General features: G+C 44.2%; 1 protein-coding gene across 5 annotated transcripts in view; it reads right to left on the reverse strand.

Moving 5' to 3' along the window:
• The window catches only part of LOC137538135 (synaptotagmin-1-like), a 236,727-nt gene that overhangs the window by 67,237 nt on the left and 146,163 nt on the right, over positions 1-23,327 (reverse strand). For all 5 annotated transcript variants that reach the window (XM_068260157.1, XM_068260159.1, XM_068260156.1 and 2 more), the window contains 3 exons: positions 2,258-2,336; positions 1,415-1,480; positions 1,152-1,319 (listed from right to left, as the gene is read on the reverse strand). In XM_068260157.1, coding sequence (XP_068116258.1) covers positions 1,152-1,314 — 163 coding nt within the window. In that variant the 5' untranslated portion in view covers positions 1,315-1,319; positions 1,415-1,480; positions 2,258-2,336. The remainder of the gene's footprint in view (positions 1-1,151; positions 1,320-1,414; positions 1,481-2,257; positions 2,337-23,327) is intronic.

Raw genomic sequence — 23,327 nt, forward strand, 5'->3', positions numbered from 1 at the left:
AAATGCATAGTGGGTATGGGCCTTCAGATTAAATGACATCCATGGCAATAAATACTAGGTAATTCCCAGTGGTGTTGATCGAGGATTTTATCTGATTGCCATCTGGAGTTGGGAAGGATTTTTCCGTTTTAAGGCTAAATGGTCCAAGTCTTGTAAGTTTTTCACCTTCCTCTGGATAATCTGGGATATGTGAAGGTGCAGCCAAACTATGTAATTATGTAAAGGAACAAGAATTCCTTTTTTGCGACACTGTATCTTTAATTCATTAAAACATCAGTAAGCAATCATATGATATCCCGAAAAATTGGTATTCATTGGATTTTTGTGCACATGATGACTGCAAGTGATAACTGTACTTTTGTTACAAATAATGGTGAGGAAACCATTCTCCTAACAATTAATTAGCTACACTTAAGATACTGAAGATGGGATTAGAAAATCACTTAATTTAGCTAGTACCTGTGTCAACTATTCAGGAATTTAGGTTGTTTAGGTGTGTACACACCTTTGACGGATGTTGCTTGTCAGGGATCAGTACCAGGGATCCCATTGGGTGACATAGTTGGGCCGGGCTGCACACACGTGTGTCAGCTGTGCAGCTGTCAATGCGCTGTGCTGCTATGCGGGGGGTCAATGGAGGGGCAACGAGCGGCACGTGCACAACTTTGTATAGCTGAAGAAATTGTGCATTTCTTTAGCTATTCACTATACTGTGAAACAATGTGTGCAAATTTTGCATGCATTGCAATATGTCCACATTGCAGCACGTTGTGTAACACACATAGGGCCTGATGCAGTAAAGTCCAGTAAAGTTGCCGTGCCTAAGGAGTGCCCAGCAATTTTACCGTATCTAGCACAGGGGAGTGATACACTAGTTACCGAGTTAAGACATGCGTTGCTGTCCCAGGTTTTCTCCTAGCTGATATTTTCACATAGCTCCTCCTTGTGTGTGTACGAACCTTAATCACTTCCATACACGTGCTCCGCGGGGCGCGAGTAGCTAAAATCTACGCCCTGGCAAGAATAACAGGATAGAAAGAGCGTAGATTTTAACTACTGCCGTCCACAAGAGGTTAAGTTAAGTCCTGCCCCTTTGAAATGGAGTAAGCAAGTAAATGGCAAACTAGATATTTAATTATGCCCTTCCTTACCTTTTACAATGGCAGAGGATCTGTACTGATAATACTGGTGCATCTTGCATGCTAAGATGATCATAGCAGCTAGGAACAATGCTATAGCAAAGGCAAGAAGACAGTATTTCAAAGTGTCTGAAATTGGCAGGAAAATTTGCAAAGATGACAATCCTAAGCTCATTGTCCCTAGAACACAAAGAAAGAGAGTTAGGCCAGTTTTTCTACCGGTAAAAACGAAAAACAAAAAGTCTTTCTCCTTATTCCATTACTAAAATACTTACACGATTGAGAAGAGTTTGTTTATCCTGAAGCTGTTACTGAAGCATTTCGATGGCTGGTTATCAGTTCTGAAAGTCAATACAATTTTATGGTAAACAAAGTGCATACAGTACTAATAGAAGTTTTAAAATTCAAACGTGCTCATTTTATGGATGATGGTTTATAAAATTACAGGTCTTTTTTTTTTTCAGGGCAGCCAGATCGCATTTGATACAAAATTAGTTTCACAGTAAAAGGTGTATTGCGATCTGTCAGACTGATTAATTTTCCTAATGATTTCATTAGTACGTATACTCAGGGGCTGAGGATGCCAGAAGGGGCGAAACAGGTTGGGCAGAGAGCAGGCAACACTACCTTGGTATATGGATTATTGGGGGGATTTGTGATATCAGGTCCTCTCATCCAGAACCTGATGTATAAGTTTGAATTTATTATGTTACTGATTTATGGATGAGGAAGTTTGTGCGCAATAAAAAAAATTGGAGTCTTCACTTAGTACACTCTCTTTTTTTGTTAATATCGCAGACTAACAAAGGTTGCATTGTATCCTGTTATGTCCTACTGTTGAAATCTTTCCTAAGAAATCATCCTTTGAAATGCAGCCTGGTAAAACTGAGGGAATCAGTGTGACAGCAGAGCGAGTGGGTGCAGTGACACGGACAGCAGCGGGAACGGCAAGAGAGAGGGAGCTAACCACGCGGCAGAGATTATTTGAATCTACTCCTGGCAGGAATAAGCAGCCATAAAACGGGAGTAGATTTTAATTTCAGTTGTCCAGAAGTGTTTTAAATAAACGTTGATTTAAAAAAAAAAACGTTGCATGCTTGGATTTAGTTTTCACTTACCAATGCTTCCAAGCATTGCAAGTTGAAATACCCAAATTCCATATCTGATGGCGCTTCTCGGACCATTCTTGGATTATATCTGCAAGTAAAAAAGTTAAAATTCCCATTAATACTGTTTATATTTATTTAAAATGCACAACATTTTGCATATTTCAACTTTTGCTATAAAAAGAGCATAACAGGTCAAAAAGAGTGTTGAGGGAGGCATTAATGAAACTGAAGAATGTATTAACAAAAGAATACAACAAAGTTTGGTGTTTTGACAAGCAAACTTGTTAACGCAACTCAACGCAACGCATTAAGTGTAAATAGGGCCTTAAAGCGGATCCGAGATGAAAAACTAACTCTAACAAGTAACTTGTCTATATATCTTATCTAAAGTTTAGATAGTTTACACAGCAAATCTAGCTGCAAACAGCTTCAACTGTTTATGATTATTTATTCCTGTGATACAATGAGGGCAGCCATGTTGTTTGTCACATTACACACGGGAAAGCTGATAGCATCTCCAGCTCTCAACCTGTGACAAATTTACTCCATTTCCCCCTACCTCCTTCCCTCTGCCTCTGAAATCTCTGGATAGTAACCTCCTCCTCCCCTGCCCAGACTGAGCTCCCATAAGCTCTTGCTACGGTGCCAAGGCTCTCTGGAGAAGCTGTGGGCGAGGCTTGTTTAGTTTATAAGGAATTAGAGTATTAAAGCAAAAACATACAAGTATTTGGCTTGAGGAATGCCCTATAAACTATGTGAAAGGAACACAATTATGCAATGAGTAAAAGTTTATCTTGGATCCACTTTAAAGCTTTCCCACTCTGCTAAATAATAATAATAATAATAATAATAAAAACAAACACTTAAAAAATACCTCAATGTTTCACTACAGTACAGGTAGACCCCTGTTAACGAACCAGATGGGGACTGTAGGTTCGTTCTTAAACTGAATCTATTCTTAAGTCGGAATCTCTGTCCCAGTGGCGGACAAAGCCAACAGTGGGCCCCTGTGCAGAATAAATGAAGGGGCCCCCATGAAAGTGGCCTTGAACAGGACATATCATGGTTGGATCCAAATAATGTTGGTAACGTAAAAGTACATGAACTTAGGTTACATTCTGTAGGCACTGTATTAACCTAGCACACATTTGATACTTGTGTATGACTGGTCAACAAGCAATTATCACTGTTCCTCATGCGTTACAGAGAGAAATACATATAGAAGAGCCTAAAGGATAAGCAGGCCCTAACTGTGGTGCAGCTACATGGGCCCTTAGAGGACATAGGGGCCCCTGTGCTGCTGCACGGCCCTATGTCCGCCTCTGCTCTGTCCCCTGTACCTCCTCTGTGCCCTCCTGGGCCTCCAGTGTCCTCCTCTGTGTCACCTCTACCTTTTGTACCTGTTTAAACAAGTTTAAAAGCCATTTTTTCTTTGTCCAATTTGAAAAAAAATGTTTTGACTTGTTCCCATAGAAACAGAGAATCCATGCCGTTTGTATCGGCGGGTCATTCTTAAGTCGGGGACTACCTGTACTTCATTTTTAAGCTGGTGTCTCCTTAACACCCTGATGCCCTGGGGCTTGCATGTAAGCCTTTTTGCCATCTGCTCATTTCAAGTTATCTCTACTTTTCTGTACAAAACCTGTTCATGTATGCTTATTTTTTTTCTTCCTGGTTGAATCTGATGGTCACCAAATTATGTAACTTTGTAGTGACTTAAAATATTAAATGTTATTAGGTTGCATGCATCACAGTCATGTCCATCTCCCAAGATTAAAGGTACACATGTCCAACAAAGTGCATGACCAACGCCATGACAAACCGTTTATACCACTTGTATTTTCCACGCACCGACCAACTGAACGACCAACTAATTCACACAATGCGCGCAAGCAAAACAATGGACTGCACAACATGGCTGCACTCAAAACAAGTTCATCGTTCAGACGGACTTGTACACAAGTGGGCAACTACACAATATCAGCCTAACAGTTCTATGAGTTGATCTGCCAGATGGATCGGGTAAACCGCATGTTATCAGTTGCTTGTCTAGTTGTTTGCCACGTCTACGCCTTATTTGGGGGAGTGGCGTCTTCAAATAAGTTGGCCACCGATCGGGTGAGTAGATCCACCATGCGGATTACTTGGAGATTGGCGGCTGCAGTACACACGCTTGATTGTCGGCTGAGGCAGTCGTAATCGGCCGCCTCAGCCGACTTTAGTCAAGCGTGTGTATGAGCCTTAAAGAGGCGCTGTCAGCCATAGGATCTCAGAGAAAAAAACGCATATATAAGTAAATAAATACTTGCTCTATTTACATCACATATGTATTGCACTGTCCACCTTTTGATTTTAGTGATTTTTCTACAGTAAAAAAAGAGAAAATCCTTCTTAGCATTTCCCATTTTAAGTGTGGCTATTTTGAAGCCAATCCTGAGGTCATTTCCTCCCTTAGTCTACTCTACCTGATTTGCCTGCCCTTCACTATAGAAAGTGCATTGTCTCAGCATGAGAAATATTGGCGAATCAGAGAGAAACAGAGGCGTGGGAGGGGAAAAGAGGAGGGAAAGAGGCTTCAGCCAATCAGGCTGCATTAGTTAAGTCTGAGGGGAAGTAGAGAAGCAAAAAAGGATAACCCGGCATGCCCTGCAACTTCCTTTTTGTGTACCAAATTATGTGTGTACCAAATAAGAGTCCGGTAAACTGGGGAATGATCATTTATCAACAAGAAAAGTAATAGAGAGTTTAACTTTTGGATTGCCTGGTTAGCATACTTATTACTTGTTTACCAGATAAAAATAAATAATTGATTTTTGATTTTATGCCCGACAGTTAAGGTGCATACACACGCACTACCGCCGGCAACGGCAGGTCCGCTGGACCCTCCCGCTGGGAGGTCGTTCCAGCGACAGTAGTGCGTGTGTACAGTCTGTCAGGCGGACTGATAAGGCAGTTTCTGAACGATCCGTTGAGCGGATCGTTCAGAAACAGCCTTATCAGTTCACTGACATCGTGTATACACGCACTACTGGCGGCTGAACGTCCGCCCAGAGGGAGGGTCTGAAGGACCCGTTGTTGCCGGATGTAGTACGTGTGTACGCACCTTTACTTTTTAAGACAAATGGTGATCTACTATGAATACAATGTGTGACCCATTGCTGATGTCAGGGCCACACTTCTAATGATCTGGAAGTATGATAACAAAACACACGAGGAATTAGATTTTCCTGCAGAAATATGCCTTGAAAATGATACACAAATTATTATTGCTGTTATTAAGAGTATTAGAAGGAAATCCCGAAATGTAAGGTGGAAGTTTCCCCTTTGATCTTTCAAGCAAGCTTGTTGGTCAATGGTCACTGAAAGTAATGGATTTCTTCACTGATCAACAGAGATCAATAAGAGTTTGGTTAACATTGTTTTATAAGAGCTCTTAAAATATGTGGAGCTACTAAAAATTCAATTTTACCTCTAGACATCAACTGATCATGTTGTGTTCATCACTTGATGGTTGTAATGTGATCGCCCCTGTTTCACTTTCAGGTAAGTAAACATCAGAATGCTGTAAGGTGTTTTAGTTTAATGTTGTGTGATTTTTGGGCATTCCCATCACTAATAAAGCCAATAAGTTGAAAGAAGTTCTGTTTAGATTATGAAGTAAAAATTGCCACAGCCACAACACTAAAAGCAATGCAAAAACAGTTTAAATCTTGTCTTTGGGTTAATTTTTTAACAAAAAGGTGTCAGCCAACAAGCAGAAAGGTTCCAAAGGGGCAACACCATCATTTCTCTGGATGGCAAAAGATGGACTAAGGGCCCATTTCCACTAGCACGGAAACCGGGCAGAATTCGCAGAGTTTCCCTGCAGGCAAATCACGTAAGGAAACTTTGCCATAGGAAATAATGGCGTCGCCGGCCGAATCGGCTTACCCAAGCGATTCGGCTGCATACCCGCAGACCAGGAAGTGGCGCCGCGTGTCTCGCAGCCCCCACATCTCTGGACCCCCCAGGTGATCTCCCGCTAACTTACTGCTCCCGTGGCACCTGGCACCACTTGTTCTGCAGCTGAGCCTTGTAACAACTCACCGATCCTGGCGGCTGCTGCTCCTTTCCAATTTCCATCTGCCTTCCTCAGCCACGCTGCCTGCGTCTCTATGCCCTGCGCATGTTATAATTAAATATAGGAAGATAACCTGGCGGGTCTGGTGGAAGGGGGGCAGGGCTCTTTGCTTGCATGGGGGGTAGGGGGCTCCCAAGCTACTTTCACCCCGGGGCCCCCATGTGTCTTACGGCTTACACTGGCCCTGGACTCAATAAAGCACACCTAAAGTGAGAGGGATATGGAGGCAGACATATTTATTTCCATTTAAACAATGCAAAGTGCCTGACTGTCCTGGTGATCCTCTGCCTCTAATAGTTTTGTCATAAACCCTGAGCAAACATGCAAATCAGGTGCTCTGACTGAAGTCTGACTGGATTAGCCCCATGCTTGTTTCTGGTGTGATTCAGACACTACTGCAGCCAAAGGGATCAGCAGAACTGCCAGGCAACTGGTATTGTTTTAAATCATCCCCGTAAAGTGTTTCCTCCACACCTGGACCTAAAATTCTGTGTATGGATTTGGGTGATATATAAATAAAAAGTTTCTCATTGAGCAAACTACTGTCATTTTAAGGACTTTATTGACGGATGTTTGACTTCTCCAGCAACCAGCAGGAACACATATAAGGCAATCCTCACCTGTGCCGTATAAATGAGACACTACTGTATAGCCCTAACCTGTCACAGCTTTGGGAAGCTACTGTTCAGAATCACTGACACCTTTGGCACTCCTGTACTACAATAAACTGTTGCAAATAATTTTTTTACCAAAAACTTCTGCCTCCCGAGCTCTCCGTGGATATAGTAAAGTGAGTACATTTCTTTAAAAAAATGTTAACCAAGTTCATTAGATTAGATTGCAAAGTACCAACCTATTCCAGATAAAACCAATGTTGTAATCAGTATCATTGTATGTTGAAGAACATTTTGCAATAGTCATGGGAGCTTACCATACCTCATTGTTTTACATAATAACATTAAGAGAAGTGTTTACTTTTCTAAAGTGCACACAAAAGGTGCTGTGCAGTTCCTGTTAAGACGTGGAGCAAGAGGCATTTGTATATACTTGGCAAGCTATGAGAAGACAATAAATATTGTTAGTCTCTTTTATTGCTTTGATAATAAACAGTGGAACATTACAGTTTTCTATCTACTGCTCAGCTGGCAAGAACATAAAAAATGCAGACTTTGAATATCTATTGGATATAGAAAGCTGAATATATAAGGTGTAAATAAAACAATTCTGTTATCTAAAATAATAATTTCCAAGCAGGCTGCTGTGTGTCTGTAAACGTAGCCATACATCAGGCAACATGGCCGATCTAACACGATGAAAATCGGTGACGCCAAGTGCATGTCCGACCAACAATGCAACTAATTTAAAGCGGACTCAAACCAAACGTTTTTTTAATTCAAAATATTTAGTTGCTCTATTCTGACACATACAAAGATAAATAAACACTCCTTCAAGCCTATGAGCATTTCAGTGCATGCTTTTCACCCTTCTCTTTTCATAACTAGAGTTATACAGGTGGCAGCCATTAGCAATTCCTCCTTTGCCAGACACCACCTACTCCACCAGTCTGCCGGATTCTGTCCCGGCAATATGAAAGGAAGGGAGGGGTTACCCCAATAAATGTAAAATATTTTATATTTGTCAACATGCAGCTGAAAAAAGGCTGCTATTTATTAATATAATTTAGAAAATAGATTCTGTTTCTGAAAACTTGTATTTTTAATTTGCGTCCACTTTAAGGCCGAAATTGGGTGCATAAGTCGATCACGTAAACTGCAAGATGTTTGGCCGACTTGCTCGATCAGGTGCGCCGCGATAACGTCATTTCGGGACGATCAACGAAGGCGACGAAACCCCGGTGCTGTTCCCCCTAATGTTAAGTGTCCCCCTGGTGCCCTGTGCATGTTATACATTACCGTGTGTATGAAGAATACAGTGCGCCTGGAGTCAGCAGAGACAAGCGGAGATCACGGACAAGTAATGTATAACATGCACAGGGGGACACTTAACATTAGGGGAAAGCATCGGGGTGGCGAGGCGGTCGGATGCAGCGTCACTAGGCTGATTCCAGATGGATTTCAGCATAAAATTCATTGGGGATCTGCCTGTGGTGTATGGGCAGCCGACAGAACTCTCTCTAATCAGATTCAATTAGAAAGAGATTTGTCTCTTGGTCGAATCTGCCCATCATCGCTAGATGTATGGCGACCTTAACCCCTATACTACTGTGTCACGCCTGAACGCAGCGGCTCCCCCAGGATCGTGTAATGCCAATTGGCGTCAAGTCCTGGGGGCATGTTTTGCAGGAGATCGCCGATGCGATCGCCACTAGGAGACTGTTAGATGACGAAACCGCCATCTGTTTACACTGTACAGCGCTGCCATCTACGGCAGTGCTTAACGGGGGACATCCGTGTCACTTGGCTGCCCCCCTGGGCTAATGCCTATGGCAGCCAATCACTGTCATTGGCTGGCGGGGGGAGGGAGGGAAAAAAAATAATAAAAAAAAAATAGACAAAAAAAAAATTACACAAATAAACATTGGGGGAGCGATCAGAGCCCACCAACAGAAAGCTCTGTTGATGGGCAGAAAAGGAAGGTGGATTCATTTGTGTGCTGCGTGGTATGGCTCTGCAGCAAGTTTTAACCTGCCTGGCGTTCTATTAAGATCACCAGGGAGGCTGCGGGAGGGTTTTTTTTTTAATAAAAAAAAAACTATTTCATGCAGCCAACTGAAAGTTGGCTGCATGAAAGCCCACTAGAGGGCGCTCCGGAGGCGTTCTTCTGATCGCCTCCGGCGGCCAGAAGTAACACGGAAGGCCGCAATGAGCGGCCTTCCGTGTTTCGCTTACCTCGTCGCCATGGCGACGAGCGGAGTGACGTCATGGACGTCAGCCGACGTCCTGACGTCAGCCGCCTCCGATCCAGCCCTTAGCGCTGGCCGGAACTTTTTGTTCCAGCTATGCTGGGCTCAGGCGGCTGGGGGGACCCTCTTTCGCCGCTGCATGCGGTGGATCGCCGCACTGCAGCGGCGATCAGGTAGCACACGCGGCTGGCAAAGTGCCGGCTGCGTGTGCTGCTTTTTATTTCAGCAAATCGGCCCAGCAGGGCCTGAGCGGCAGGCTACGGCGGTACTGGACGAGCTGAGCTCGTCCAGACCGCTCAGCAGGTTAAAGCTGCAGAGCTCAAAATTGTAAAAAATAGCCTGGTCACTAGAGGGGAGTAAGCCTATGGTCCTGAAGTGGTTAACCCTCCTGGCGGTTTGCAAAAAAAATCGCCAGGGGGCAGCAAATCTTTTTTTTTTTATTTTTTTTATTTTTTTTCATGTAGCGAGACAAAGTCTCGCTACATGATAGCCGCTGCTCAGCGGCATCCCCCCAGCCCCTCCGATCGCCGCCGGCGATCGGAGATCCGGAGATCCCGTTCAAAGAACGGGATCTCCCGGAGGGCTTCCCCCGTTGCCATGGCGACGGGGCGGGATGACGTCACCGACGTCGTGACGTCAAAGGGGATTCCGATCCACCCCATAGAGCTGCCTGGCACTGATTGGCCAGGCAGCGCACGGGGTCTGGGGGGGGGGGGGGTGGGGGCGGCTGCGGCGCGACGGATAGCGGCGGATCGGCGGGTAGCGGCGGCGATCGGGCACTGCACGCAGCTAGCAAAGTGCTAGCTGCGTGCAGCAAAAAAAAAATTATGCAAATCGGCCCAGCGGGGCCTGAGCGGTGCCTTCCGGCGGCTTACCCCGAGCTCAGCTCGGGCTTACCGCCAGGAAGGTTAATACTCGGTACACACTATGAGATTTTCTAGCAGATTTACTGTCAGATCGATTATTTCCAACATGTCTGATCTGATTTCCGATTGATTTCTGTTTTCCATTCACTTCTATCGGAAATTAATCTGAAAATGATTGGAAATCAGATCGGACATGTTGGAAATAATCGATCTGACAGTAAATCTGACAGAAAGTCCCATAGTGTGTACCTAGCATAATGCCTTCTGTCCTTAACACGCCCGATTGACTTTGACAGGGAAAATTTTCAAACTTCTGCCAAACCAAACGTAGACCAAATTTACTCAATATCAGCCCAAATAAAAAAGTGATAATTTTGGTGGATGCCAAAAGTGGGCAGAGCTAAAAACAGCCAATCAAAATTTAGCTATTGTCTGACCCCTGCCACTCATACAGTTTTGAAACTACCGTTACAAAACTTTAACCAAATATTCTTCATATCAACACAGATTAAAATGTGATTTTTTTATATGCCCAGAGATGGGTGGAGCTAAACAAACACCAAGCAACATTTAGCTATTTTCTACACACTTCCCCTCGTACAGTTTTAGGAGTATAGTTATGAAACTTTGCACACCTCTTCAACCCATAGTGGTGTAGGTTGTTTGTTCTTTTATAAGTGATCCCACCCTCCATGCTCAAGGTTCAGTCCATCAAAGACCCTACTTTTTCATTGGAAGATTTGAAACTGCCACCACCCATACAGCTCTAAAGCTAGGCTCACCAAACGGGTACATATTCATGGGGTAAACCTGAAAAATTAGTTAACATTTTGAGGAATTAAAAAAGTGGACGGAGCCACAAACTACCATTCAGTTTTCACCCTTTGACTTCAAAGGGAAAATGTAAAAAGCTGTCATTCTCACACCTTAAACTTGGCACATTTGGTCACTGGATGACTGGGGTTAAAAGTCATAAAAAGTGGATGGAGCCTTAAACAGACAATCAATTTTCATCTATGGATTTTCAAGGGTATTAATATAATAATGTCAGGATCCTCAAGGTTGACACAGTCGGTATCTGGGTGACTGGCATGGGCATCCGCAGAAAATTTTCCAGGGGGGGGCAAAAAGTGGGGAGCAAAAAGCGCGCCGCAAATCCGGGCTGGTGCTGTGTGGCGCGCGCAGCGCGCCAAAAAATGGAGCTACGTCATGCCGAAAAATGGGTGTGGTCATGAACCAGAATGTGGGTGTGGTCGTGGGTGGAGACAAGTTTACATGAACTAAGCAATGGTGGGACATTAGATTAGGACAGTGGTGGCGAACCTTTTGGAGGTCGAGTGTCCAAACTGCAAAGTCACTTTACTATCACAAAGTGCCAACAGCAATTTAAACTAAATACAAACGTTTTAACTCATACATGAACATTATGGAAAATTAAGTTGAAAATAAACTGTGAAGATAAACAATTTCATCCATCGTACTCCTGAAAAAAATTATTCATTTTTTTAGAACCTCCCAGTTTCATTTTCTGTTTTAAAAAGCGGAAAAAGTAGGTTTAATGCTATTGTCTCATATGATGATGATTCAGCTTTTTCCATAGTCTCGCAGTTAGCAATCATGTGACCCCCAACAAGACAAATTCAGCAATCATGAGCCTCCCCCATCAAGACAAATTCAGCAATCATGAAGCCCCCAACATGACCAACTCAGCAATCATGAGGCCCCCAACAAGACAAATTCAGCAATCATGAGGCCCCCAACAAGACAAATTCAGCAATCATGAGGCCCCCAACAAGACAAATTCAGCAATCTTGAGGCCCCCAACAAATCATGAGGCCCCCAACAAGACAAAGTCAGTAACCATGAGGCCCGCAACAAGACAAATTCAGCAGTCATGAGGCACATAAATAGACAGCTTTTCACATAAATATGCAGAATGCCCCCTTAATATGTAGACACCTCTCACCTGGCAGCAGTTCCCCAAAATACACTCAATCTGACAGCAGTGGTTCCCCAAAAATAGGTAGCCCCAGGTCTATAGGTGTCCCCAGAATAGGTGGCCAGCGGTATAGATGTCCCCAGAACTGGTAGCCAGGGGTAGAGATGTCCCCAGAACAGGTAGCCAGGGGTATATGTGCCCAGTATATGTAGGCAGGGGTATATGTGCCCAGTATATGTAGCCATACCCCTGGCTACTTTTTCTGGGGACATATACCCCTGCCTACAAGTTCCGCCCGCTGCCAGCCGCTGCACAGTGCACACTTCATTCCGGAGGGGACAGCGAGGGAGAGAGAGCCCCCTAAGGTGAGGGAAGGGGGGGGGAGACGTCCGGCCTTCCCCACTGTGCCCATAGCTCTCTCTCTTCTCTGCGCTGTTCCCTCCTGCTGGCTGCACGGGCACGCGGCCAGGGGGGGGCAGCGGGCGGCCAGGCTCGGGCAGATGCCCGGTTTTGCCATATGTGCGGACGCCCATGGTGACTGGGGTTAAAATTCAGGAAAATTTGATGGAGCCTACAACAGCCAATACAATTTTCAGCCATTAATTTTAAATAGTAAAATGTAAAGGAACACTATCGATTAAGATTTTTTTTTCAATTGAGATAGGAGTTGTTTGGAAGTGCTGGTATACATATTTCACTGCTTATCTGTTTGTTTATGTTATCAAAGTCCTTTCACACTTCACTGACAGCAAGTCTGGCCAAATCTGACGGACTTCATCCTGAGGAGAGTGGGGATTCCCTCACACAACATCTGTTAACCCTGTGTGAGAAAAAGCTTTTACTAGCAGCTGCATGTCTCTGACTGAGCTACAGCAGAGGAAATGTAACTTTTGGGCAACATAAACATTTGTAATTGTGTGTGAAACCTGACACCAGAGGCTTTTCATATACAGTAACTCTGCAGTCTAATATGCAAAAAACAGTGTAATATTGAAACAGAACAGTTGCAAAAAAAACATTCCAAAATCTACACACAATGAATTAAAGCTTTTGCCTCTGATATTTAACATGAAAAGTAGGCAAATGTTTACACAGCTACTTAGACATTATGTGTACATTGTTATTTTAAAGCACTTGGTTTGATAGTGTTCCTTTAAACTGCACATAGATTGTTAACGGTAGGGTCCTTCGGTATGGGCCACTCGACTAAGTGACAGATCTCTCTCTGGTCTAATCTGATCGAAAAAAGAGATCTATTGGGCACCATAAAACACAGGCGGATTCCTAATTGATTTCAGCATAAAATCTTTCAGAAATAAGCCTAGTGACGTCGCCTCATTACCCCTGGCGCTGTCTCCCCTAGTGTAAAATGTGCCCTCCCTGGTGGAACGCGTGTATATGAGGAAAAGGACGTAGAAAGCAGCAGACACCGACAGGTAAAGTATTCATGCACGGGGCACTATGGGGCACATTTTACACTGGGGGGGGGACGGGGGGGACAGCGCCAGGGGTTCTGTCGCATTTGTCGCTCGTCCCAACATCACACACTGTTACCACCACACACGTGATTGAGCATGTTGGCCCGACACCTTGCAGCAAGTCTTATCGATACTTGCAACTAAAGGTTCATACACACCTACCAACTATCTGTCCAACTATCTGCCAAAATTGTCTGTTAAGCCCCATTCACACGCTCAACAGCAGCCTTTTATGCAGCACAATTGTTGAACAACTTTTGTTGTGAAACAAGTTGAAACAACTAAAAAAAGTCTTTTGCTATTGTTCAAACAGCTGATAAGACTGATAAGAAGTCTTGATAAGAAGTTGGATTTACTTCTTATCAGTCTTATCCAGGGCTGTGGAGTCGGAGTCGGAGTCGTGGAGTCTGGCAATTTTGGGTGCCTGGAGTCGGAGTCGGGAAAAAATGCACCGACTCCGACTCCTAATGAATTTGTAACTGTAATTAAAATAGAAAATATGATAAAATGTTCTATTTCTCAGATAATAGTCATTAAAAATAATGTATATATACAGTATATATACAGTAATAGCTGTGCTTAGTCCACAAAAATGAAATAAACCAATCAAAATTAGTTACTTGTGCTGCTTCAATAAAGCAGTCCCCGTATTTTTAAGGTCAGATGATCATATCTGATTGTGACTGTATATATGATGTGTACTAAATAACATCTATGCTGTAAGAATAAAGCCTGATGTGTAGCCGTGTCACTAATAGAGATGGTCAACGAGATGGAAATAATTCTGCATTGATGCTGATTTATGCAAATGTATGCACTCCCTTTGCTGATGAAATCAAATAATTTGATATATTGTTAAAATTTGGTTTGGTGACTACAAATTAAAGGGTAACTGAGACGGATGAAAAGTAAAGTTTTATACATACCTGGGGCTTCCTCCAGCCCCCTTCAGGCTAATCAGTCCCTCGCTGTCCTCCACCACCCGGATCTTCTGCTATGAGTCCTGGTAATTCAGCCAGTCAGCGCTGTCCGGCCGCATGCCGCTCCCACAGCCAGGAACATTCTGCACCTGCGCAATAGTGCTGCACAGGTGTAGTATGCTCCTGGCGGCGGAGTGTGTGCATGCGCATTACACCAGACTGGCTCAAGTACCTGGACTCATAGCAGAAGATCCAGGTGGTGGAGGAGGAAAACGAGGGACTGATTATCCTGAAGGCGGCTGGAGGAAGCCCCAGGTATGTATAAAACTTTAATTTCATCTGTCTCAGGTTTACTTTGTTACACAGTAGTACTATACTCTACATATGCACTCCCCACAGAGCTGCAGGGAATCCACTGAGAATGCTGTGCACATTGAACACCGAGGTGTTGTCTGTTTACAATCTCCTCATTCCCCTGCAGAGTACCTGCACATCATTCTTACATGTACCCACACTTACATTGCCTAGGGCCTGATAGATGTTCTTTGTTCCGGTTTGTACCTTTTACAAGTACTCTTACCAAGGACTAGTTTTAGTCTAAAGGGAATAAATATGGCAGTCTCCATACCCTTCTCACTTCAGTTGTCTTGTAAAATTCCTAAGCGTTGGCAGTTAAGAGACGAATTTCATGTTACATACTTTTAATCAACAAAATTGTAATATGCAAATTAGAGGAGTCGGAGTCGAGGAGTCGGAGTCGGTGGAATCCTAAACTGAGGAGTCGGAGTCGGTGGATTTTTGGACTGACTCCACAGCCCTGGTCTTATCAGCTGTTTTTTTTAGTTGTTTCAACTTGTTTCACTACAAAAGTTGAATGGGGCTTAAAGGTTCATCCACAACTACCAACTATCTGTCAAACTTGTCTGTTAAAGGGGAACTCCAGCCTAAACAAACATACTGTCATTAAGTTACATTAGTTATGTTAATTAAAATAGATAGGTAATATAATTTCTTACCCACCCTGTTTTAAAAGAACAGGCAAATGTTTGATTTAATGATGGCAGCCATCTTTTTGGTTGAAAGGAGGTGACAGGGACCATGAGACACAGCTCCAACTGTCCAGTGTGCTGAGCACCTCTCCCAGTTGCTAGGCAACATGAATAACAACATAGGAAATCCCATCATGCTCTGCACAGCATCAGGGAAAAAAGCCTGGGCTTTTTTTCTTTGATGGGTGGAGCTTAGATAAAAATGCTGCTAAAAATGATGCTTTGGTAAGAAAAGTTTTTATGCTGTGAAACTGTTAAAGAAACACCAAGCCTTTTCAGTTCTGCTAAGTAGATTTTTAGTCCGGAGGTTCACATTAAGCCTCATTCACATGCTCAACAGCAGTCTTTTATGCAGCAAAATTGTCAAACAGCTTTTGTTGTGAACAGCTGTTTGAACAATAGCAAAATACTTTTTTTAGTTGTTTCAACTTGTTTCACAACAAAAGTTGTATGGGGCTTAACAGACAAGTTTGGCAGATAGTTGGACAGATAGTTGGTATGTGTGTATGAATCTTAACAGACACGTTTGGTAGATAGTTGGACAGATAGTTGGTAGGTGTGTATGAACCTTAATTGCGGCTCAAGATGACATGTGAATTGTCATTTAAGGTGAGATACATTGTGAGTTAATAAGTAAGGTGAGATAACTCAACAGAAAAGCTTTGTGAATCAGCCCCCTGGTGACAAGTACTTTGTCAACATGTTCAATAATAAGCAGAAGTGAAGAACGTCTGAAGAATAATTAAATTACCTTACATTGTTGTCTGAAGGGTGCAGTGGAAGATTTAAGGTGGCCATACACTGGCCCGATTTGCGGCCGTTTCGACAGCAGATTCGATCCTGGGATCGAATCTGCTGCCAATCGTTCGCACTAAACGCACCCGCCGATTCGATTTCCTCCCGAAATCGGATCGGTCCGTCGATCGCGCCGTGCGGGAAATTACCCTCGATCGCCCACGGGTAGGGTGCGCGTTGCTAGCGGCGGCTGATCCGATCAGGTATACATTACCTGATGCTGGCTCCCGGGAGTCTTCTCCGCGCTGCACCGCTCTGTTCCGGCTCCATCCCGGCGCTTCCTGTGTCACTGCAGTGACCAGGAAGTTCAAATAGAGGGCGCTCTATTTGAACTTCCTGGTCACGGAGTGACACAGAAAGCGCCGGGATGGAGCCGGAACAGAGCCGCGCGGTGCAGCGTGGAGAAGACGCCCGGGAGCCAGCTTCAGGTAATGTATACGGGGGGGCGCACAGGCGGCAGGAGCAGCTCAACAGATTGTGATCGGTTTCAGGCTGAAATCGATTCACAATCTGTTTGCAGTAAAGGCAGCCATACGATCCCTCTCTGATCAGATTCGATCAGATAGGGATCTGTCAGCTGGTCAATCTAATGGCAAATCGACCAGTGTATGGCTACCTTTAAAGAGACTTTGAAGTCTCTTAAAAATCCTTGTTTTATTACAAAATCCTGTTTAACATACCTACCTAAACCGCCGCATCCCCGCCGATGTAATCTAACTAAATTCCCCCAAACTCCCTGGGGGGCAATCCGGGTAGCGCTTCCGTGAGAGGCAGAGCTATGAGCCAAGCTCTGCCTCTCAGCACGTCTGTCAGCCCGGATCACCGCCTCTCGCCTGCCCCTCTCAGTCTTCCTTCACTGAGAGGGGAGGCGGAGAGGCGGAGATCCGCCGCTGATAGGCGTGAATGGAGGCAGAGCGGCTCACAGCTCTGCCTCCAACAGCAGCAAAATCCACGACCAAGAAAGTCGTGGATTTTGCAGGGGAGAGGAAGGGAGGAGTTAGGGGGGATTTAGATAGATTACAGCCACGGGGATGTGGCGGTTTAGGTAGGGATAACATGTTAAACAGGATTTTGTAATAAAAAAAGGATTTGTAAGAGACTTCAGAGTCTCTTTAAAGGGTTGGAACATTGATGAATGTGATGAATAACAGTTCCAGAGAAGGGAAGAGTACAAATACATATGGTATCTAAAATGGACAGGGCCGGATTTGTACTTTCCAGCGCCCTAGGCCGGCTGTCCCCAACCAGCCCCCCCCCCCCCCCGACACACACACACACACATTCTGTCCAACTCTGACTAGTGATCACTGGGTTACATGAGCTCCTGTCTGTTTTGCTGCTTCGCCCCCCCTGTTCAAAGAAGCAGTGCATGCTCTGGCCACTCCATGTAATTTTGCACTCCAGCCTGGATGCACAGCAGCCGATAGTGTTCAGGGCTTGCATAATTCAGAAATGATGCTCATATATGAGCAGCACTTGTCAAGTACACATACCCATAACACTCCCAGCCTCGGCTGCTGTGCACATCAGTACAGGAGTGCGTAATAACAAGAAGCCCGAGAGGACAGAGCATGCACTGCTTCTTTGTCCTTTGTGCGACTTGCTTCAGTCAGAGTCACAAACAGGTGATGGTGCAGCGCAAAGGAGAGAAACCCATCCAAAGCAGAACAGGTAAGTAGAAGGATCCGACACTACACACGCTGGCATAGATGTAGTGTAATGCTAGGAACACACGATGCAATTCTGACAGATTTACTGCCAGATTGATTATTTCCAATGTCTGATCTGATTTCCGATCAATTTTTCAATCGATTTTCCGGTCATTTCTATGAAAAAAATCATTCAGAAAATCTATCGGATAGCAGATCGGACATGTTGGAAATAGTTGATCTGACAGTAAATCTGTCAGAAAATTGCATCATGTGTATCTAGCATAAGCTCTGGTGTACTTTACACAGTGACAATTTAGCACTTGGGGCAAGTTAAGACAGATCTTAATCAGTCAGCAGGAAGTTTTTACGTTTTGTAATAGAATGATAATATTTATTGGCTAACCAAAAGAAAACCGTGAGCCTTTGGCTAATGAGCCATCTTCAGACTTTGTTCCTGTATACATGATGTTAGCACATACAGTTATATATACAGTCAGCAGGAGATGCATACAATGTTTTGTAAATATAAATAAATGTAACACAGTTGTCATTCTGTTTCAAAACATCCTGCTTTCACTGATGGCTAACACAGCACAATGCTTTGCTGCTTCTAAAACATGTCAGGAAAGAGATAAACTGTAGCACAGAGAGAATGTTGCTGTAACAACAAACCATAAATCTAACAGGTCTCAGGTCTTTAACAGCTCTGACCAAGTAATAAACATCAGTCAGGGGGAGAGGAGAGCTGATAATTCCTGTCCGTGAATGTGTGCTGCATAAAGAAACTAATCTGAACTCAAAAGTTCTACTACTTGAGCCCATATATTGTTATTCTCACAGCAGCTTGTATGTCCCCACTCATTATACTGGACAAGTTCCTCAGATGACAATAGATGCTGTCATCACACACACTCTGCAGTGAGAGAGATGCAGGGATCGCTGGAATTCAGGCAGAATAGAGCAAAGCAGAAGTGATTTACTTTGGCATGTGACCTCTTATCTCTCCAAGTCCTGAGCCCTGCTGAAATTTATCGCCCTAGGCCTTGACCTTTGTGGCCTTTCCAGAAATCCGGCCCTGAAAATGGAGGATGATAGAATGTAATGTGCATAGTGGATCTTGCATTGGGGAGGGGATGTGGAAAATTTTCAGAAAATGTAAGTAGGAAACAGGTTGTATAGAGCTTTGCAGCTATGGGTTAAAGTTTAGAGGAACTACCAGAGAGAAACAGCATAAGAACAAATAATAGGAAATGTGGCTGTGTCAAGCTGTAGAGTTGAGTAAGGGCTGGAGAAGTGACAATCTGTCTGTTGGTATGATACAAAAGAGGATATTAAAGTATCACATATTCAAGTATAAAAGAGTACCCAAACAGCTCGGGGTGAGCCGAAACCACTTGGAAAGTATAGGGGACTGAAAGAGACCGAAAACCTCTCCTACTGAATAGCAATGCTTGGTGTCATTTGCCTTCTTAATCACTTAAGGACTGCAGTTTTAAAACCCCTTAAAGAAAACCTGTAACATCAAAAAGTTCCCCTGGGGGGTACTCACCTCGGGAGGGGGAAGCCTCAGGGTCCCAATGAGGCTTCCCACGCCATCCTCTGTCCCTCGGGGGTCTCGTTGCAGCCCTCCGAACAGCAGCGATGTAAATATTTACCTTCCCGGCTCTTGCGCGGGAGCTGTGGCGGCTCTCGGCTCCGAAATAGGCGGAAATTACCCAATCACCGTCGGGTCTGCTCTACTGCGCAGGCGCAAGTCTCCGACTGAGATCGGGTATTTCCGTCTAGTTCTGAGCCGAAAGCCGCCACAGCGCCACCGCTGGAGCCTGCAAAGGTAAATATTAAACAGGCTGTCGGATCTGTCGGGCCGCTGTTAGGAGGGCTGCAGCGAGACCCCTGTAGGACAGAGGACGGCGCGGGAAGCATCATTGGGACCTTGAGGCTTCCCCCTCTCGAGGTGAGTACCCCCCAGGGGAACTTTTTGATGTTACAGTGTCTCTTTAAGGACCAGACACTTTTTTTTTCCATTCAGACCACTGCAGCTTTAACGGTTTATTGTTCAGTCATACAACCTACTATCTAAACTAATTTTACCTCCTTTTCTTGTCACTAATACAGCTTTCTTTTGGTGCTATTTGATTGCTGCTGTGATTTTTAGTTTTTATTATATTCATCAAAAAAGACATGAATTTTGTAAAAAAAAGGATTTTTTTTAACTTTCTGTGCTGACATTTTTCAAATAAAGTAAAATTTCTATATACATTTTTGTCTAAATGTATTGTGCTACATGTCTTTGATCAATAGACACTTATTGGATTGTTTTTTGTTTGGGTAAAAGTTATAGCATTTACAAACTATGGTGCAAAAAGTGAATTTCCCCAGTTTGAAGCATCTCTGACTTTTCTGAGCACCTGTCATGTTTCATGAGGTGCTAGAATTCCAGGATAGTATAAATACCCCCCAAATGACCCCATTTTGGAAAGAAGACATCCCAAAGTATTCACTAAAAGGCATGGTGAGTTGATAGAAGATTTTATTTTTTGTCACAAGTTAGTGGAAAATAACACTTTGTGACAAAAAAAATGAAATCTGCCACGGACTCACCATGCCCCTCTCTGAATACTTTGGGGTGTCTACTTTCCAAAATGGGGTCATTTGTGGGGTGTGTTTACTGTCCTGGCATTTTGGGGGGTGCTAGATTGTAAGCCTAAAGGTGCTCATAGGACTTTGGGCCCCTTAGCGCACCTAGGCTGCAAAAAAAGTGTCACACATGTGGTATCGCCGTACTCAGGAGAAACAGTATAATGTGTTTTGGGGTGTATATTTACAGATACCCATGCTGGGTGGGAGAAATATCTCTGTAAATGGACAATTGTGTGTAAAAAAAAATCAAAAAATTGTCATTTACAGAGATATTTCTCCCACCCAGCATGGGCATGTGTAAAAATATACCCCAAAACACATTATACTACTTCTCCTGAGTACGGTGATACCACATGTGTGACACTTTTTTGCAGCCTAGGTGCGCTAAGGGGCCCTACTTCCTATGAGTACCTTTAGGATTCTACAGGTCATTTTGAAGCATTTGTCTTCTAGACTACTCCTCACGGTTTAGGGCTCCTAAAATGCCAGGGCAGTATAGGAACCCCACAAGTGACGACACCATTTTAGAAAAAAGACACCCCAAGGTATTCCGTTAGGTGTATGGTGAGTTCATAGAAGAACGCGCAGGACCTAGTTCAACAAAGCAGGAGGCAGATTCTTGACAGGCCGACCTGAGCACGGGCTTACCGCTGTGCACATAGAAATCACAGCCCATGCTCAGGTCGGGCTTACCGCCAGGGAGGCTACGTCAGCTGAGGCAGCCAATAATGACTGCCTCAACCAACAATTAAGCATGTGTACGGCAGCTGGCGACCCCCAACCAGCGATCGATCCGCTGGGTATATCTACTCAACTCCAGCAACACCAATACCCTGCTGATGCCATTGTGCACGCCGCTCCCCCGCCCACTGTATGACATCACACATGCGCCACTCATAGTCCCTCCATTGCCCCCCTCCCCATAGCAACACAGCGCATCATCAGCTACACAGCAGTGTGCAGCCTGGCTGAGCGATGTCGCCCAAGGTAATCAGGTCCTGATCCTCGACGGGCGACATGCATAGTTATTGTGTACGTGGCCTAAGACTCATACACAAGTCCAGCAAAATGCACCACCAACCACACAATACAACCAACTGCATGACAAGTTGTTTAGTCGTCAAGTACATACACATACGCCAACCAACTAAACAAACAACTCACTTAAATACTGCGACAAACTGGACAACATGTCTGCATTCAAAAACAGCAAAGCTGTTCAATTTACTTGTACACAAATGGCCAACCTGCAAGATAGTTGTGCAGGTTTATCCACTGGATGGATCTGGCAAACCACCTGTTATCAGTTGGCCACCTTGTTATTTGCCAGCTGTACACATGTCCATTTGTCGTTCAACAGACCAAGTTTAGATGATAGTAGGGGCAGATTGTATGAATCTTTAAAAGCATTATGCTTATTTTTTTGTGATTGGATATTGTGTCTTAAGGCCCGTACACATGGGCTAATTGATGGTGCCCATAGGGGTCCAATACTTCAGGTTTGCTAGCCAAGCGGATTGCTAGCCAAGCGCAGGGCCGGCCCGCCCATGAGGCGGGGTGAAACTTTTGCCTCAGGCGGCACTTCTGGGGGGGGCGGCACCCGCCCGTCTGTGGATGTGGGGGGCCGCCCGAGCTGGAGGGGATAGCGGACAGGAAGGGGGTATTGGGCCTAGCAGCGGGGAGGGGGGTCGGACCCCCCCTCCCTTGCCTTGGTCCCATGTCCTCCGCTCCCCTCCAGCTTTACAAAGTTACGTTGCTGCAGCTATTGTAAGTGGCAACGGGCGGGGATCACTCACCTCTTCCTAGGCATTAGAGCACAGTGGATGTCCTGATGGATGTTTGATATGCTTAGAACTTATACTTAACTATAGCTGGTAATCCCCAGTGTGTCTTGGTGGAGAGAATTGTGTGTGTTGAAGTGTATTTCAACTATGCTACTGGGGCAATTAATGTTGGTGAGTTTATTTTAAAATATAAGTATTTTTTCCCTAAAATAAGTATTTTTTTTTCTGCTGCTTTAGTTTTATTTCATACCTTTACTTCACCTAATCAGTTGACTGCAGAGATAAAGGTTCGCTTTCCAGTACCGGTAAGTGACAATCATAAGAGCTCTAAGCATCAAAGATTCGCTGACTTTCATGTTCCATAAAATGGGCCTTCAAGTATACATTCCAGCAGCTGCTAGGACTCCAGAAGAGTCATAAGACTGGAGTCAGGCGCTACTGGACTATTTATCAGGAGGTATGGAGATTGGTAAAGGGGCCCATACACTAGTCGATTTCAGCGATCGATCGATTCTATAGAATCGATCGATTGATCGCAAATCAATTCTATAGAATCATTCGATCGATTTGCGGTCAATTTCGATTGATTTGATCTATATGACAGGATGGAAAATCTAGATCAATCTGCTGCTGGCAGCAGATCGATGGTGCATAGAGTTGCATTGGATCTAAATCTGCAGTAATGTCTATTGGAAATCTATTGAAAATCGATCTAAATTTTAGATCGATTTTCAATAGATTTCCAATAGACTTAATTGTGTCAGATTCGAACTGACAGGCATCTTACAGAAATCTATGTGATGGTCGAATCTGCTGCAAATCTATCAGTGTATGGCCACCTTAAGTACACCAGTTGTGTTTTGTCAAGAGTTCTGGCAGAAGAGAGCTGGGGGCCTCCTATGTTCAGACAGACACCCAGTCTTGGAGAGTGGAGATCTAATCTAGTGAAGCTTAAAAAGCTTTGAATTGCTGG

The sequence above is a fragment of the Hyperolius riggenbachi genome, chromosome 11 (assembly GCF_040937935.1).
Source record: "Hyperolius riggenbachi isolate aHypRig1 chromosome 11, aHypRig1.pri, whole genome shotgun sequence".
Classification (NCBI taxonomy): domain Eukaryota; kingdom Metazoa; phylum Chordata; class Amphibia; order Anura; family Hyperoliidae; genus Hyperolius; species Hyperolius riggenbachi.